Genomic DNA, 19,403 nt, shown 5'->3' on the forward strand with positions numbered 1-19,403 from the left:
TCAAAACCATTATACCTCTTGGTTGTGCCCCTGTTCATCATTATCAATGGGTTTGGATAGACAAAGCCTTGTTTGTGATCCTTTAGATGCCCCAATTAACATCTCTCCTCACCTAGAGAATGACTTTAACTGATGGTGGGATTGGAAAATTATTATTGTGGTTTTCCTCTCTTCTTCCAGAATGTAATTTTTTACAGATGCTTCGTTTCATAATTGGGGTGGGGATTTTGACACTCAGGAGATTTTGGACCATTGGTCTCTTTCTGAGTCCTTTTTCTATATCCATCATGGAACTTCTTGCTGTTCAGTGGTGTTTTCTGGAGGTTGGGTGGCAGTGGCTCATTCTGACATTTCTAGGGTAGTCTCTTACATTACTGGATAAGAGGCACTTGGTCAGCAGACTTCTGTTTTTCATATTGTTTCTTCTTTGTTCGGACCATTTCCATTCCATCACTTATGTTGGTGTATTTTAATCCTGGTGCCCCAATTCTGGTTGTGATTGGTTATTCCATCCTGACAAGGTTTTTCCTGCAGTGTGTTCTTTAGATCTACCAGTTTTTCAGGTTTTGTGTGTTCTGTGGGTGTCCGAGATTTGCACATTTTTGCCATTTTTTTGATACATCATTTCCCTGATTCTGGTTTCCTATTCTTCCTCATTTTGTGGGAACAGTTGTTGCTATTAGTTGGGATCTATTGTGTTAGTACCTATATGCATATCTTCATATTTGTCTCCTCTAACATGTCCTTGTTATACTTCAGACCACTTTGTGTGGTGTTCTGCTGCTAGTTACTTATTGGCTAGATTACATGCGATTTCTACTGCTATACTGATTTTTGGTGCTACTTCTATTTTCTCTGTCTCTGACACTCCTCCATCAGCCACACTCTGGTATGCATAATACATCTGTACCTGCACTCCATTTATTGTGTGACTTTGTCCAGTCCATCACCTCGAGGGCCATATTTTCATGTGTAGCTTCTTTTGTCTACCATTCTGTATTTTTTTTTCCATGATGGTTTATCTAAATATGTGGTGCATGCACTGCCTTTGGTGTTTTCTATGAGGTTATAACTTTTCCAATTATACAGTTCCTCACATACTATCCTTTCTGTCTTTGTTATTAGAACAGGGCATTTTGGTTTCCTCTGGTGTGGGCTATAGAGGGGGTAATCATCTTGCACTTTCCTGTTTACCAATTTGTGCTTTCTAGTTGCCAGTCTTATCTACATTGTTTTGTCCCTTCTGTTTTACCCATCCTCATTGCCTTACTTCCCTTTTGGAATTGCTCCTCTATGTGGTCCTCCATGTTCTTTTCTCATCCTCCATTGGACCTTTCGTTTTCATGTTCTCTAAATCACCTTTCCATGTGCAAATGTTGTTATTCTGATATAAAGGTTTATCTGTGGGTGGTAGTACTCTATTCATCATCTTTTTCTTTGCATGGGCCTTTGTGATGAGTTTTGCCTGATCAAGTGTACTTAGTCTTAAATCTGCACTGTATGATCTGTGTTTATATACCATGCTGGATGACTGTGACATTGAGTTTCTTCCTACAGTGTACCTGATGTACAATTCCATATTCCACCAAGTGTTGGTTAATCAACTCCACCAATGTGACTTCTATGCATTAAAGTACAAGTTCATAACATGTCACAAGGTCATGATACACATATCGTAGAGATGAATTGTTCTGCAGGACAACTTGTAGGTATCACTTGCTGTCTATTGCTTTATAAATACATTAATCACGTATTGTACACTCATGGACTAACGTGAGTAAAGCAAACAGGAATTATTGCCCATCGATAATTTGTGACATTAAGACTCTTCATACCATGGACTTGACATACAATTTCAAATGACACCAGGTATTGGTTGATTGAATCTGATGACAAGATTGTGAACTAGAGATGCAGTTTCTAATAGCAGTCTCTCTTCTTACTGTCCTCTGGATTTCAGTTTCCTGTGGATCTGGTGTTGGTTGTAGCTGGATGAGATGCAGGAACTCCCATGTGTGTAAAACTGGATACCCTCCTCCTATGGAAGAAAAATTCCCAATGTCACCAAGATTTGGGCCTGAGAGGAACACCCACTGGGCCCCTCACCTTCTTATCATCAGACAGATATCTGTTCACAGTGGATCTGATGTTGGTTTTTTATGCAGGAGCTCCACTTCCATGCCATGCTGGTACTCGTTTTTGAAGTTAAAGGTATAGGATCCTCTTTCTACCATGGATCTGAGGTATAATTCCAAGTACCACCAGGTGTTTGTTGAAATTCCATTTACAGTCTGTCATGTTCTAGCCACTCTTCACCAGGAGGTCCTATTATTTCTTTAATTTTTTCTTTGAGTGACTTCATGTTTCCACCCTTTTTGGCAAAAACTATACATGGCTCAAACATGGTGCAACCTTCCACAAGTTTTTAATTCCTTCTCATACTCCATGGTTTTCCTCTGAGTGCTTCATAAATGGGAGGGATCATCCTATCACTAGCCTTCCACCAGTTGAATGTGAGATTCTATATTTCATGAGAAAAGGTAAAATGCTGTATCATAAGTTAACTGAAAATCTATTTCCAATAAATATTTAACTCTTCTCACATTTCTCATGTGTCTTCACCTCTTCCAACATGGTTTGGTGTGATTTGACCAATCTCAAAGTGGTTAACAGCTATAAGCTTTAGTTACAATAAGGGTAATGTGTGTTACATTCCTGTTGGTGGAGGGTTGCTGCATAGTGATTTGCATGTTGGTTTGTAAAAATAAGTGGGAGCATCAAGGCTAGTGGCGAGCAAAAATTCATGGTGATAGAGGGCAGTATAATTTGAGAAAGCTTTCTGTGAGAGTAGGTAAGTATCTATCAGAAATACATTTTCCATTTAGGAAAATGTTATCTTTCTGTAATATTTTTATATTCTACAAGTCAATGTTTAATTTTATGCTGTTTTAAAGAAAGTGTTAAAATACTATTATATATTGTACTTTTAACAAATCTAATTAGTTTGTCTTGGAATATAGAAAACTTTAGGGAATAGTTAAGTATTGGATTTATTACAGCGCATTAGTTAATAAACTTGCTGTAACCAGCAGTCTTCTTAGGGTTAGGACTCTGTATCTGTGACTACACCTGATTTGTTAATTAAAACATCTAAATGTTATTATACAGTATAACAACACATCTGTAAACTTTCAAGTCTACTAGCTTCCAACCATATCTTTTTAACTTTTGGTGTATATATTTTTTGGAATAACTTAATTTGTGTCACATATGCAATTTATATTTATATTTTGTTGTAATTAACTTCTGATGACATGTTTACTTATAATGTTATTATTTTTTAAAATCTTTTTAATCTGTAACTGATATATTATTTAATTTTTTCAAGAAGATTTGATAATGAAATTTCATTCTTACTCTGGAAGGCTTGTAATACTAAAAATTGGGTTTTGGTACCTGTGGTGGGCAGAGCACAGATATCTTATTGTAGAGCTTTATATTTAATAAGGTACAAATAGAAAAGTATTTGTAAATGTTATATAATTATTTTTTATCTCCAAAAATCATTTGAGTTATGGATTCAGTAAAGTATAACTATAGCATCAAGAAAAAGGAATTGTGTTTAATAATTTTGTTCAATTATTTATTACCTAAGAATATATTTAATTTCTAAAGAATAATGATCCTTATTCATTTGAAATTTTTCAATATATCATATAGTGTGAACCATAAGAACTCTTTTCCTATAATGAAAATATTAAGAATACTAATTCTGTTGCACCTGGTGCAATGTCTTTTTTATAAAGAACTTTGTCATATATGCATTGGTAATAGTAATAGACACTTTAAACTTTACATTGTTATTGATTCAATGATCATTCAAACATTATTAATTAGTTATGAAGAAAGATTTGTTGTGTTACTTGTAGCTTTATCTTTCCTTTTTTTTTCAGTGCTTTACAGTGGTTCACTCTGAGTATATGTGTGTGTGTGTTTATGCATATACTATAACCTTCTTAATATTGTAACATCTTAATTTGTTCCATTTTCTAATCTAAAACTATTAATAGCTAAATTTTAAAAAAAATCTTAAAACTAGTTCTTATCATTCATACATGTATCAAGCTTCCTCACAAACTTACTTAAATTTACTGTTTCTACAGTATCCAAAGGTCAAACACTCTGTTAGAAAAAGAAAACTGTCTCAGCTGAAGATGGCTCCTACCCTGCCATAATTTATGTGTCCCCCTAGACCTACTGTTCTTACTGTTAAGTATGAAAAATGATGCATCAACACTTAAAGGTAGAGGATCATCTTCCTACTGTGGACCTGACATACAGTTTCAGATACCACCAGGTGTTGGTTGAACTTGAAATTCCATTTACAGTCTATTATGTTGTAGTCACTCTTCACAAGGGGGTCCTATTATTTCTGTATTAATATCTGTTAACAGTGGATCTGGTGTTTGGAGGTGTGTGCCTGCATAGGCAGGTTCTTGGTATGGGAGATTCACTTCCATGCTGATACCCATTTTTGAAGTTAAAGGTTGAGGGTCCTCTTCCTACTGTGGACCTGATGTGCAATTCCAGATACCTCCAGGTGTTGGTTTAAGTTGAAATTCTATTTAAAGTCTGTCATGTTCTAACCAATCTTTACTGTGGAGTGTAAATTATTTCTATAATTTACAGTAATAGTAGTGTAACATTCCTGTTAGTGGAGGGTTGCTGTATGGTTATTTGCATATCAGTTTGCAAAAATAAGTGGGGGCTTTAAGGCTAGTGACGAGCAAAGTCTGTGCAGATAGAGGGCAGTATAAGTAAGTGTTAACACATGTAGAACTGGATACCCTCCTACTACTGTAGACTGAGAGAAAAATTCCCAATGTTACTAGGATCTTGGCCTAAGAGAAACACCCACTGGGCTCTTTACCTTCTTATCATCTGACAGCTGTTTGTTCACGGTGAATCTGGTGTTGGGGTGTGTAAAACACATCTTGTTACTTAAGAGAAAACAGGGAGATTTTAACCTACCATTGTATGACAACTTCTCCATCACAGGCACCATTCTAGTAACCCTTCTATGAACCTTTTCCAACAATTCAATGTATTTCTTAAGGTAAGGAGCCAAAACCTGAAAACAGTATTCTAAATGTAGCTTAACCAGTGACCTATACAATGAAATTATAAATTCTTTAGATGGATTTTAATTATGATAATGCATGTAAGTTATCATAATTAAAATCCATCTGCCATTTATTTGCCTAACTCCCTAAATGATCTAAACCCTTTTGTAAATCAGCAAACAGCATCCTCTTCACAGCTAACAACACCCAAGACCTTAATAACATCTACAAATTAGAGTAATTTATTGATTTATTTCTTCATCTATGTCACTTATATAAATAGAGGATGAACAAAGGTTCTAAGACTAAGCCCTCAGGTATTCCATTTGTAGCATTAACCCAGTTTGACTGAACCCTGTTTGTAAGCCCTTTGTTTTATTCCATTCAGTCACTTTTCTATTCAATTTAATAACTTATCCCCCACACTTACAGATACATTTTTTTCAAACCTTTTATGTAGCACCTGTTCAAATGCTTTCTGAAAATTCACTCTCCAAGTATTCTCTCTTACTCTTATCTACATGTGTGCACATTTTTTTATATTTTTATTTACTTTATTATTGCATGCATATGTTTATTTTTATTCCTTGAGCATTATTCTAATCAGTTTTATTTTATATTTTAAATTCAAAATTTTATTACTTGACAAGCTCAATTTTTCTTCTCAAATACTTAAAAAATATGATAAGCAAATTTTTGAAAAATTGAAAACTTATAAGCAATGATGTATTATTCTTAGGTATTTATTTTTTCCCCAAAAGGATGGAATCATGTCCAGACAATAGACTCCTTGCTTAGAAAGGGCTGCTATAAGGGAGTTATTACAAATGAAGTTCGGCATTCAATACGATTAACAAGGTACAGAAGTGAGAAGATAGCTGTAAGTTACCATGAATATAAAGAATATTTACGAGGTCAACGCTGCTAGTATTTCCATTACCTAGCAAGAAAAATTGGATTGTTCAACATTAAGTGGGAGTTCCACTTGGTTTGATCTGTTAGACAAGGATGAATAGACTCTCAGTGTTAGTGCCTACAGTTTTTTTTTTGTCTTTCTTGTCTATGAGCAACAGTAAAAAGATTTAAATCTGAGAGAGAAAAATAAAATATGCTTGCAAGTTACCATTTAGTGTGAAAATATTTTACATGTTTTAATGGAATTAATGTGAATTATATGTATAAAAAATTATTATTGCAATATCGCAGGTCCAGCATTTTCATTCACAGTTGTTTTACTTGTTTTGATTAATAGACAATTATCTTTTGATACAATTTATCTTAATCAAATTTCTAGTAATATATGGAAGTCAGTTTGTTTGTTTTTATAGTTATGAATTACAATTTTTAAAAACTGAAGAATAATGGGTTCTTGAGTGAAACAGCTACGAGTATGGTGAAACTGTATTAAGGTTTGCTGTTGAATTTTTTAATATGTGAATCATCTAAGTCTTTTTTTTTTTCATGTTTTGAAGATTTTGTCAAAAGTTTTATTCCATAAGGAAGCAACAACAACAAAGTTTTCACACTTAAAGTTTAATCTTCATGATTTTTATAATCTGAAAACTGCACATAACATGAAAATGCTTTAACCTGCAGGGCTCTGGCTTCCAAGCAAGGTTTAGATATAATTTCTTAAGACAGAATAAATACCTGTTTGTGAAATGAAAGTTTAAAAAAGAAAGATAAATTTTATTCCCTTTTGGTATCTTTTTCTATGCTTTAAAACTTAAATAATGTGCAGAATATGTTAAGGGATATTGTTAGTAATCATTCTTGTTGGAATAATATGTTTGACAAATGAGAATACAATTCTCACATTTAAATGTGATGCAAGGTCCAGTTATTTGTGATTGTGCTATGTATCACTACTTCTAAACACTAGTAAAGATTTGCATCAGCCATTCTGTCCATTCAGAAAGAGTTGAAAATATATTCATCTCTCCTTTTCACAACTTTCTGAAAGCATCGTTTTCATATACACAGGAGTACACATAATAACATTAGCCATTTCTTTTACATCTTTATATTTGCAGTAGTTTTGGTGTAACAAATGTATTTTTTATTTTCTCGCTATGAAAATACCAAGTTTTAGACTTTAACATATAGATTAGTTACACATCAAAATGAATAATCTTATTTCTATTTTAGGCTCATGCTGATTAACACTGATGTCAATGCACTGACACTTCCGATTAACATCTTTAAATCATTGATTCCTATATATATATGTATAGAATGTTTGAAACAGAAATTGCTATACCTTTTTTCATAAGGGATTGTTATGTAGAATGAGATACATGGAGATGTTCAAAAACATAGATATGATTATCTATGCTGATAATCTGTCTTTACATCTGTGTAGGTTAAGATTAATAAATCAGTATAGCAGTTCTTTCTAACAAAATAAAATAAGTATGTGTATCCTCTTTCTTGAAAGTCCAGGACCATTTACATCACTGCTTTTTATAAAAGTGTAACAAAGTTTGTGCCATGTTTTTAGTTTATACTTTATTTGTATAATTCATTGTTATTATATAAAGAATTTCTCTTCATCATCCAAAAAAAAAAGTACATTAGAATACACTTGGATAAGTTTTTGCAGTTCAAATGGTTCTCACAAGTTAAAATGAAATGTGGTCAAAGTAGAAAATGTGGCATAATTTGCCTATATTTGAGCTAAACCTACATTTACAGTATTGAATTATAGGCAGATTTTTTTTTTCCATTACCTAAAATGAATTTATTGTAATTTTGTAATATTTTTGTTTATATATTGTTTGAGCACACCACAATAAGCACAATCCAGATGTTTGTAAACAGTTGTTATTAATGATACAATGATTTAGAAATATAAAGGTATTATTGAACGAAGAAACATTTTGAACACCTTGCACTGAGTAATTTAGCAAAAAATATCATATTGGAAAAGTTGTGTATATAAATTTTGCTTCCTTTGTTCAACTGTAGCAGATTTCAGAAAATAAACTGTTCAACCTTTTGTAGATTGGAGGGATATAACTGATATGCCTTTATTTTTGTCATTCTCACTGTGGAAATGCTTGACTAAATTCCACTAAGGATAATAGAATCTAGTTTTGATTCTAAGAAATTGTATAGTTTAATTTAGTTTTTCTGGCATTTTTTATGTTGTGAAATTTCCAAAATTTATTTTAAGATGCTACTTTGAACAAACATTAAAACTACTTCCTCTGATATTTGAATTTTGATTTTTTAATGATGCTTAGGAAGTGTCGTTATGTATATGTATATATATCTTCACCACTTTCAACTTGGTTGATATTCATTAATATTTTTTGAGACTTTATTTTTGTTTGTGATTGCAGTAGTGATTACATCTGATTTTAAATCATAAAAATTATGTCAAGTTAGACTAAGTAATAGCATATTTGTTAACAGTATTTTTGGTTGAAGTCTGTATCTAATTAGTATAAATTCTGTCATTTATGTGTATTGTTTGAATATAACACATTTAACAGTGATATTCAATGAATAAGGAGTTGAATCATAAGAATATTTTGCCATTACTTATAGTACTGTATAAACCTAGCTTAGTTTTCAAATAAGTGTAACTTAACATGAAAATATTTCCAGGAAAGAAAGAATGCTTAAAATAAAGCTAAAACATTTCCCAGTTATTTGGTTTGTGCCTAAGTCTTCTAAACTTCCCATTATATTCCATTTTACTTCTCCATAGAAGCAAGGTACAAAACAATAAATTACTTTTTACCATATTATTCTAAATTGTTGCAAATAGTTTATAATCTGCTCTATCCAATGGTATTCAAAATTTACTTGTAGCTATTATAAAATCTAAGCTATGTTAGCAGTTGAAAATATACTGTGGATTTATAAAAGTTAGGAATAAAAGTCTGTACTAATAAAATCAGAGAAAAGATGAAATATGAAATCACATTAGAACAAATCCATCAGAAATTGATTCTCAAAAGGATGGTATTTTCATAGCTATTATAAATCTGTTTTGTTTTTTTTTGTTATGCAGAATAATTATAAAATGATTACTAAATGTGTTTTTAGAGGACAGATTCCTCATAGGTATGCAGAAATGTGTTAGAATTTGTGTGTGTGTATGTGAGAATAACAGTACACAAATGTTATACATGACAAATTATCAGTTCTAAAATATTTTTCAGTAAAATATTATTGATATAGTGTTAGAAATTATCAATTTTACTTGAATTTTTAAATTGGATATGCAGGTGTGTACTTCACATCTGAACGTTGCTTATTATTCTAGATAGGCTTTGGATAAAAATTTGAAAAGCAGCTGCTTTTATTCTCCACTAGCATAAGTTATTTTTTATCTGCAACTTTGAAAGGAATTGGAAAAATGGTAAACTACTATTAGTATATAATAGCAGTGATTTGATACATGTGATTTTGTCTATTTTTATAGGCCTGACATGGCTAGGTGGTTAAGATGCTTGACTCATAATCTAAGGGTTGCAAGGTTAAATCCCAGTCACAACAAACATGCTCACCCTTTCAACTGTGGAGGCTTTATAATGTAATAGTCAATCTCATTATTCATTGGCAAATGAGTAGCTAAATGAGGAATGGCTAGTGCAGATAAGCCTCATGTAGCTTTGCATGAAATTCAGAACAAACAAAACACATTTATGTATGTGTGTGTGTGTGTGTGTGTGTGTGTATATATATATATTTAGCACCATCTAAAACTAAAAGATTTTTTTTTCATATTCATGCCTACTTATTCACATTATGGAAGCTAAAGCTATTATATAATATCATAAGAAAAAGTATTTAATACTGGGGTTAAAGATATATATATATTTATTACCAGTGTAGATTTTGAAAGAACAAATTTTATAGTCTTACCATAAATGTGGTTTTTCTGTTAACGAAAGAAACTGGTTAGAGAAATTAAACTTCAGCATTTTTCTGTAGGACAAACTTAACACTACTTTTGTTATAAACTGGGGTATTATTAATGTTAAATTCCTATCAAAACAAGCTTTCAACTCAAACCAAAAAATCAATTTGATAATGAGTATAGTTTGTTAAATATGTTTATAAAGATTAGAATGCATTGTTCCATCATTTATAAGTGAATAAAGTTCCATAGTGAAATATTTATATAAAGGTTTATACAACAGGCACAAATCTGATATAGTTTTGTACTAAAATGTACAGGTAATTGAGTTCGTTAACATGGATCCACATAGTAGGTTTCAAGGTGAATAATACAGTATATATTATGATACATATTGCTTTTTCTGTATTATGCTGAAACTTAGTGGTCTGCAAGTTATTGAATTTTTATGAGTTAAGTTGGTTATTATTTTATTATTGAAAACTTCTAGTAAAATTTTGAGTGTATCTATAAATGTTTTTCTCCTCAATGCATCCAGAGGTAGTAATCTTGTTAAGTAGCATAATGCTATTAATACATGTATTATTTGGATTCTTTTGGCATTTAAATAAAGGGACATGCATTGATGGCTTAAACTTTTATAACATATGCCTGTGAAAATTTGATGATTTAGGAAAAATTAATGGTTCTTAATAACTGAAAAGCTTTTATAATGGATAATATATAAGTTACTTGATAAAAGCAAATGAGATATCATATTGCTTTGTTCTTTGTACTGTGCCTGTTGTGACATTAAGATGCTGATTTCATAAATCTTACTGAATGTATGGTACTATGTGTGGTATTTACTTCATACAATGAATAACTTGTCTCACACCTAAATGACTTATAAATTACTTTAAACTGTGCAAACAAACAGCTGAGCAGCAATCTGGAAGAGATCATGTATGAAAACAAAAGGCCACTCGCAAATTAACCTAGTGGTAATAGTTTTTTGTGAAAAGCATAGTTCTACAGTTTCAACAATACCATGTGCAAATGTAAGGAATGAGTACAGGTGCTAACAGCTGTTCAGTTTTTGTAGAGGAATGACTTGGAAATTATGGAAACCAAAATCGTCTATGAACAGAAATGTACTCTGAGAGAGTGTGTAGTCCATCCAGTACAGAGTAAAATAGAGGGAACATTTCTTATAAATAAAATTTAAAAGGAACTTGTTCCATAAAAGAGGTAATTCTCTTATATATATCTTATATATTAACTCTTTTGCTGTGCTGTAGAACCTATTTCATGATATCTGTTTGTATTATGCTGGACATCTGTGGTACATACTAACCTTCATTCACATTATTCCTACATGAATGTATTTGCCTTGGCTATGCAAATGATGCATCTTGGCAGAAAGATTACTAACAGTTTTGATATAACTATTGCACATGCTTTCCCCAAAGTTTTTAGATATGAGTCTTCTCTGATATTTACTGATTTATTTCTGCTACTGTATATATTACTCTATATAAAAAAAAATGTTCCACGCTAATAATAAAAACCAAAGCAGTGAATTTCAGAGAAGCCTCTTGATTTGTTACAAATATGTTTTGAATACTGGATACCTATAAGAATGTGTTGCATGAGTGTGTTTATCAAGTTGAATGGATTGTGTAACTGATAACTGCAAACTTTTAAAAATTTCTTGTAAGCAATTTGTGAGTATTACTATGACATCAAAAGCTCTGTGCAGGGAAAAATTGTTATTGTAGTGAAATGGCAAATAAAGTATTACCAAAACATACATACTTCCTCTCACACTACAGCTATTACTCATTTACCAGGGTTTTCTTCCTTTGCTTATCTAAGCATTGGTCTGATTTTTACTCATTTGCTCCTGTGATTTATTGCCCACTTAATTACTTTTGGTGATATTTGTCTTGTGATGCTCTCCACCTTCATCAGTACACTCTCTCTTCTAGTACTATACATGAGTACCATTCATATAATATCAACACTCTTTCTTGACAAAGATTTCACTTATGGGTTTCTCTGTACTATGATTATTGGAGATACTTTGAGTCTTCTTTGTCTTGCCTAGTTTGGCAAGCAGATGTGCAGTATGAATTCCCAGGTTATTATTTCTGGCAGTGAAACAAATTAGGTCTTTTATATATATATGGAAAAACGGCTTGTTTGGGTTGAGAAAATATTTTACATAGAAGAGCGAACAACGTTTCGACCTTCTTCGGTCATCGTCAGGTTCACAAGGAAAGAGGTAACTGACCGGAAGCTGACCACATGTTTGAAAGGGGTTGTGTAACTGAGTGTCGGAATGTAGAGGGCGGTGTTAGATGTTTGAATATATAATTAGGTCTTTATTAGGTCTTTCCTATCCCACTTCTGATATCTAGCATTGCTCAACAGTTATGGGATTGTCATTTCAATTGAGAGTGTCTGGGACTTTATTCATATCAAGATGGAGACATATATTTGATCCAGTGATGTTTCTCTAAATGGTTTTGAGACTGCACTTGCAGGCAATCCTGGGCATTCTGGAGAGAATATATATTTGCTATTCCCATTGTCTTTCTTTATTCTGTTGGTTTTCCAGAAGACTAAATTTGGGACCAGCTGCCTCTAGCTTTCTTTCTTCAGTTGGTAAATTAAGTGTGTGTTTTGGGTCTTTCTCCAGTTCTTTTAAGTCTGCACCTTTCATCAGGGGGGGAAAAATCTGTGGGTATGTACTTAGTTCTTCTTCTATCCCCTGATATTGTGGTTCATGCAGAGAGGTTTACTACTCAGCTATGTTAAAGGACAACTATACCTTGTTTGCCACGTTTGTCAGAACAACATGCTTTAGCCTGTCACTGCCAGGCGGATGCATATTTAGATTCTAAACGAATGGACCTTCTGAAAATTTGGGGTTCCAGTAGAGAGTCTGTGGTCAACTTGAATAGATCACAGTTTCCTAGGATTTGCTCATCCCTAACTAAAGTGCTTGTTTGTTGGAAGCCTCTCAGCGATCATCACATCAATTTGATGATGAGTTGGAATCATTGATAGCATTTATCTTGGTTTGATTTCAGCTTCTGCACTTTCCATAGTCTCTTAGCTGGTATGTTGGATAGGATTTGTGGGGCAGAAATGCTGTAAGCACCTGCATGTTATTAAGTTTTTGTTTGGTTTTGAATATAGTTAAATGTAATATTTGTGTATGTTAAAAAGGATTGTAAAGTATGTATAAACATATTTAGGAAATGTGTGTATGTATTATAATTTTTTACTTGTATAATAAACTGTGAAACACTAAGTAGTAAAGATATATTGATGAAAAACAACAACAATACAAATATTATTGGATAAAAAAGATCAAATTTGTGCATATAGTGATTAAATTGCATTATATTGCAAGCTTACTTTTTCTCATAGAGGTGGTTTCAGCCGTAAACAGTACCAGTAGGCAGTGTCTTTCATTCACAGTTAACTATCATGTTTAATGATGTGATGTGCATCATCCTTTTTTGTGCAACATTAGAATAATGATGAGTAATCTGTTTTAGAAAATACAGTTTGGAGATAGTTTGAATGAATAATAAAAGAAACTTTATTAAAGGTAACAAATGTATAATATCTGCTAGTAAAATTTCATTCATTACCCATTCAAGCTGTCAACTTTATTTATGTCTAGATAAACTGATTTTATTTCATCAGCTCAGTGAATGTCTCTTGGTAATCTAACTACATTTAGGATAGGTTCCTTGGAAATGTATGTACATAGAAAGTTCATGTCAAGCTAGAGATCTATGAAAGACAATCCAGAACTTTGAATCAATTTCAGACTTTTTCTTCTATATCTGATGTTTTTTATTCTTAGAATACTAAGCTTTTACTTAAGTTCACTAAAATATAAAATTTTATAGTCAGAACAAGTGCAGGTTTGATATCCATTGCATGTTAACTAATGAATTTTTTTTCTCCATATATAAAATGGCATTTATTTGTTTTAAATAAGCAGTGTAAGATATGTAATTATAACTGAATGAGAAAAAATTAGTAAGATTTAGTTGTCTTTTCATTTCTTATACTCATTTTGATATGTTTTAACACATCTACTGCCACATAATAAATTAAGTATAAAAAATGAAAACATTCAAGTGGTGCCAAGGGGCAGTCACACTGTCCCAAACCCATATATTACAAGAGAAGTTTGGTTTTGAAATATAATTGTCTGTGACCAACCAGGGGACACATCAAAATGAATGTGTTAATAAACTGAACTGCTCTGGAGTGTGTACCAGTATTAGGATCATGCTATCTGTTTGTGAGGTAATCATAGTAAATTTAGCTTTTGTTGTGTGACTGACAATTTCTTAAAGTAGATAAATGTGAAGTAGAGAGCTTTGAAAGAGAATTTTCTACAACATGATGTTTTCAGGAAATTGACTACATCAGGTTTGAATGCAGGATTTAACTTTTGACTTTGAATAAAAAAGAGATATGTGAAAAGTTTGTTTTTTTCTAAAGCACTTAGTATAACTATATTTATATAGTTTGTTTTTTTCTAAAGCACTTAGTATAACTATATTTATATTGTTTCTTTTTTTCAGTAGCTGTAATATTTTGAGTCATTTTACTTTCTTATAAAAGAAGTTTACACTGCACTTTCATAAGTTAATGTTTTTTAATATTTGGAAGATTTTTCTAAGTGATTACCATGTTATTTTACTTGTCTTACAGAAAATTCTTATTCAGAAAAAGTCTATCAGAGTGAATATTTTCACTACCAGATGGGCTACTTAATTAACATGAAAAGTGTACTAATGTGTGTGTTAGGGTGGCCATCTTTTGAAAATCCAAATAGAGGATCTCCTGTGCTCATATCTCTAATGATAAGAGTTACACTAAAAAAAGATGCTAGGTAGTCTGGGGGAGAGAGTGTTCCCTGCCATATAAGAGCCCATTTGTTAAAATATTTGCATATTTGGTAATGAAGTGTTAGTTAGTACAGTGTGTTTATTGCTCTACTTAATTTTAAGCTGTGGATGCTAGATGGAATTTGTATGAATTTTTAAATCAAATATCAGAACATATTTGTAGTCAATTGTTTAAGACCATATAAGGTTCTTTATATGAGATGTCCAGCTTAAATAAAAACTTTAAAATAAGAGATTTTTAACTGTTCTGTTATGAGATGCAAGTAGATGTAGATCAAAAGAAGAAAAAATGAAGACTTCTCTATGAAATAGAGAATTGGTGGCAATTTGAATTTTGTGCCCAGATACACTGGTAAGAAAAAGAATGAAACAGAGTTGAAATTTGCCTTTGTTTTGCATCCATTTATATCTTTAGACAAATGTTTTACTGACTGATGTGTGGAAAGAATTTTAAATTGGCTTGCTTCAACAGAATCCATAGTGGATAAAAAGCTTTTATTTTTTGTTTGAGTCTCAATAAAATTTGTTGACTACCATACCCAAATATTTGCCAGAACTAGTAAAAAAAAGTTACAGAAAATATTTTTGAGTGATTATTATGGTTAGGAACATGTATTTAGATTTTTTGGCTTAGAATGTGTTTTATAGTGTGGAAGTGTATAATTACACTAAGAGAGAGATTCAGTGTTATGAAGTTACATGTATGTTACACCAGGATTATAAAACAATCATTTATGATGCTCTTCTCAATTCTGAGGGTTGGTGAATATGGTTTGTTTCTTACTGCCTAAATCAACTTTCCTAATTCAAAGTTCTCATTCCAATTCATTTTCTAATGACAATTTGCCAAGTGTGTTCCTGCATGATACATGCTGTTTTCATACAGTTTGCCCCATCAGAAGCTGTCTACTTTCCCTCAGCACTAATTATATGCCCAAAGTAGCACATCATCTGTTTCATACATATATTCAGCCATTATCTACTACATTTCGTCATTAGTTGATCTTTCTACATAGCTGATCTTCCTCATTTGTCTGTAACACTACACATCAGATGCTTCCAGTTTTCATATTGTCTTAGCAAACAGGATTTATATTTCCACCTGTAGAACAGGACTCTTCCTGAATTCTAGGCTAACACTTTTATTAAGCAATTTTTTTATATTAAAAATTGCTGTTTTTGCTATATTTCTCATCTTTTGGTTTATTTCTTATTCACACTTGTCATCACTATGGATATTCATCTTAAAATAAGTAAACTCTTACTTGTTTCATTCTCAACTCTTTACTGTCTATTTTGATACGAGTTTTGGAAATTTATGATCATAAAACTATCATTACTTTGTTTACATTTATTCTGAGTCCATCATATTTTCATTTTTATATCATGAATAGGTTTGATGGTGATAAAAATTGCTTGCTTTTTTTTAATGTTTTTTTTTTAAATCAAAGAAATTGTTCAAGAGACTGTTGGATAAATTATTGATAGAGGTAATATTATAATATTTGTATTGCAGTGGCTTTATGATGAAGAATTAATAATTTTTGTGGGATTGCAGTCAATGTAACAATTTTAATTATCTCTCTTTCTCTCCTTTTTTTGAGCTGTATGAGGCCAGTAAAGAAAGACATAATTATAGTTACTTTCACACAAATGCACATAATTACATTTTGACTACATTATGTTTTATCATCAAATGTTCAGTCATTTTGTTTTTTACCAATTGTTCTTGATTGGTCATCATTCTGGCTGTCCACAGAAAGAATTTCTTCAAATTGTGTGTTCCTTCAAAAATGGACATATCTGTGTTGTTACTGATCATTACTTATGACAACAACAAATATTTAGGAAGGAAAGAAGATGTGAATGCTTGTATAAAAACAACTGTTGTTGAGGCTTGTTTATAAAAAAAAATAGTGAAGAATGAATAACTATGTGAAAATAAATGCATGTTATGTCATCCTGCATGTGCTGATACCAATGTTTCACATACATTAGTGGAAGTGTGACTTTTCTGTAATTTTGAGTATAGGTCACTTGCAGGCCTTCTTTTGTTTTATATGGGACTAAAACTTATGCTGAGCAGGATTTGAACCTAAACTCTCATAGTAATTTGGCTTCTCAGTCGTGAAATACTGTTGGTATCAGCATTCACTTCATTGCAAAACTTTAACACTGGAGTAGTGCCACAACTCTCCCAGATTTATTGTCACACATGATGTCACCATCAGATTAGAGCTCTTATTTAAAACTTATGAATTTCAGGTGCAGGAAGAGAGGCACTCCATAGGCAACATTACATCCTTGCTCTGTGTCAAGTTATTGAAACACTGGTGTAATTTGCCAAGTTTAAACAATTTTAACAGAAGGAATTTTTCTGAACATTTCTGAATTGAAACCAATGAGCTTGTAAATAATGTTAACCTAAATACTTACCTTAATAGTTTTTTTTTCAGGACAGAAACCATCAAGAAGATTGTACAGCTTTAACTTTTAACTCATAGACCTCAAAATGCATTTTTATGAGAATTTTGTTTTTGAGATGTTTCATGTCTTATAGTAGTCTTTTACAACTGCAAAATTTTACAGTTTGTTCAACCTGAGCAGTTGAATTTGTCCTACAGTTTCGGTATAATATCAGTGAAGCAGAGACAAAATTACTGTCAAAATTTGCAGTTAAGAACAAGTATAAATATAAATCCATGTTGTGTTTTTCAGAAAAAAAAAGTGAAAGTTCTTAAATTTTATAAAAATTAATAATTACATCTATTAAAGCATTTTATTCTTAAATAGTACAGTATCATGTACAAATAAATACAAGAATAAACAGAAATTATAACTAATATTTAAAAGATATTTCAGTTTTAAACATTTTTTACAGCTTATTTCATATACAAACACTGCCAAAGATGACATTCTAAGTTTTCACATGAAATATAAGCAAAACCTTTTTAAATAATGTATTCTATTTATTTGATTTCAAAGCTGTAGCACAAGTTATAATTTTAAATGCTGCTCAACTTTATAAATTCAGTTCCAATTGGCTAGGCTAGTAGTTTATATTTTTAGTGTTGTGTTTAACAGAAACATAGCTCAAAAAAGTAAGTTACTTTTGTCATAAGAAATTAAGTTCTTTAAAGCAAATTTTTCTGCATACACTATATCTTTTTTTTTGAGGGATGATGTATTCATTTGCTTTTGTAGCTTGTATGTTAGCTCAGTAATAATTGCTTAAGACTTTCATTTTACATGTTTGTCTGTGTGTATAATCCATGTTTAGCATATGCAAAGTAGGAATTCAATGCAAACAAATGTTTATGTTTTACTTTTTGTATTAACTATATGTTGTAGAAGATTATACAGTTATTGCCCTTACCCCTTTAAAATATTTTGTGTATTTTCCAGAATATCAAAGTAATCATTTACCGTGGCTAGAATATGTTAGACAAGCTTACTTCTTTCAGCAGTTTTGTGTACAAAAAGAAATTATTGCAACATGCATGTAGTAATTGTGTTGTTATCAAAACACAATTATCAATATTATAAAAATTTATGCTTCTGGAGTTTTGTTAATTATAATTTATAAGCTCAAGAGTTTGGTTAAAATTTTAAACTCAAAGTTTCATTACTGTTTACAACTTTAATAATGAATGTATCACATTACAATTTTGTAAAATGTAAAATTATGCCTGATTTATGACACTGTACTGAAATAAAGAAAAATTAAAAATACTTTTTTTCTGTGTTTATTTGTTTGTTTTTAATAATTAGGAATCTCTGACTTTAAAATTTTTGAAATGGCTGAACTTGCATGTAATAACAATACAGTGAACGTTGAATAGCAAGTAGGTTTTATTTTAATAGTGAACAATAATTTTGAAATAACCAGGTATGAAGATTTGTTAACTGGGCACAGTTGTTGAATAATGAAAAATAAAAAAATTAACTATTACAAATTGACTTCAAACATTACTATTTTGTTGCCTACATTTAACTAAACTGATATGCGTACCAGTAACAGTAGTTATAAGTTTCATAATTTGTCAAGTTTTTTCAAAATTGATTTGAAATTAATAAAATTTGTAAGTTAAAGAATAATTAAACTAAAATTGAGTTGATGTATGCATTACTCGTGTATTGTGATATACAATCATCTCATGTTTTCTATCTGCTCGTCAATAACAAAGAAATTTTTATTTATTGAGTTTGTATAGGTTTAGCATGAGTACATAGCTCAGAAAACTGTTAAAGTTGTCTTGTTTTAGTTTCTTTGTTATCTATAATAGATAATGTCTATTCTGCTCTAAGGAATATTGTAATAACATAGTGCATTCTTGTTGAAAGGATTACCAACTGTAATGTCCTTTGTTAGCCAAATGGATGATGTATGTATGATACAGTCAGGAAATTTTGTGAGAGAACAATGTTCATGATACATCTCTCAAGTGAACAGAAATTGCATTCACTTATTGCTTCAAAAAA

General features: G+C 31.2%; 1 protein-coding gene across 2 annotated transcripts in view; it reads left to right on the forward strand.

The window, feature by feature from the left end:
• LOC143223073 (nuclear protein AMMECR1-like) overlaps nucleotides 1–18,650 on the forward strand; it is a 43,854-nt gene extending 25,204 nt beyond the window's left edge. Inside the window, exon 5 of one of the 2 annotated variants that reach the window (XR_013012648.1) lies at nucleotides 5,885–5,928. Coding sequence is in view for 1 of the 2 variants with exons in the window: in XM_076450497.1 (XP_076306612.1) it covers nucleotides 5,885–6,051 (167 nt within the window). In the remaining variant the exon portion in view is untranslated. Of the gene's footprint in view, nucleotides 1–5,884 lie in introns of both variants that reach the window. The other variant, XM_076450497.1, reaches the window with a different exon arrangement.
• The last annotated feature ends 753 nt before the right edge of the window (nucleotides 18,651–19,403 follow it).

The sequence above is a fragment of the Tachypleus tridentatus genome, chromosome 1 (genome assembly GCF_004210375.1).
Source record: "Tachypleus tridentatus isolate NWPU-2018 chromosome 1, ASM421037v1, whole genome shotgun sequence".
NCBI lineage: Eukaryota > Metazoa > Arthropoda > Merostomata > Xiphosura > Limulidae > Tachypleus > Tachypleus tridentatus.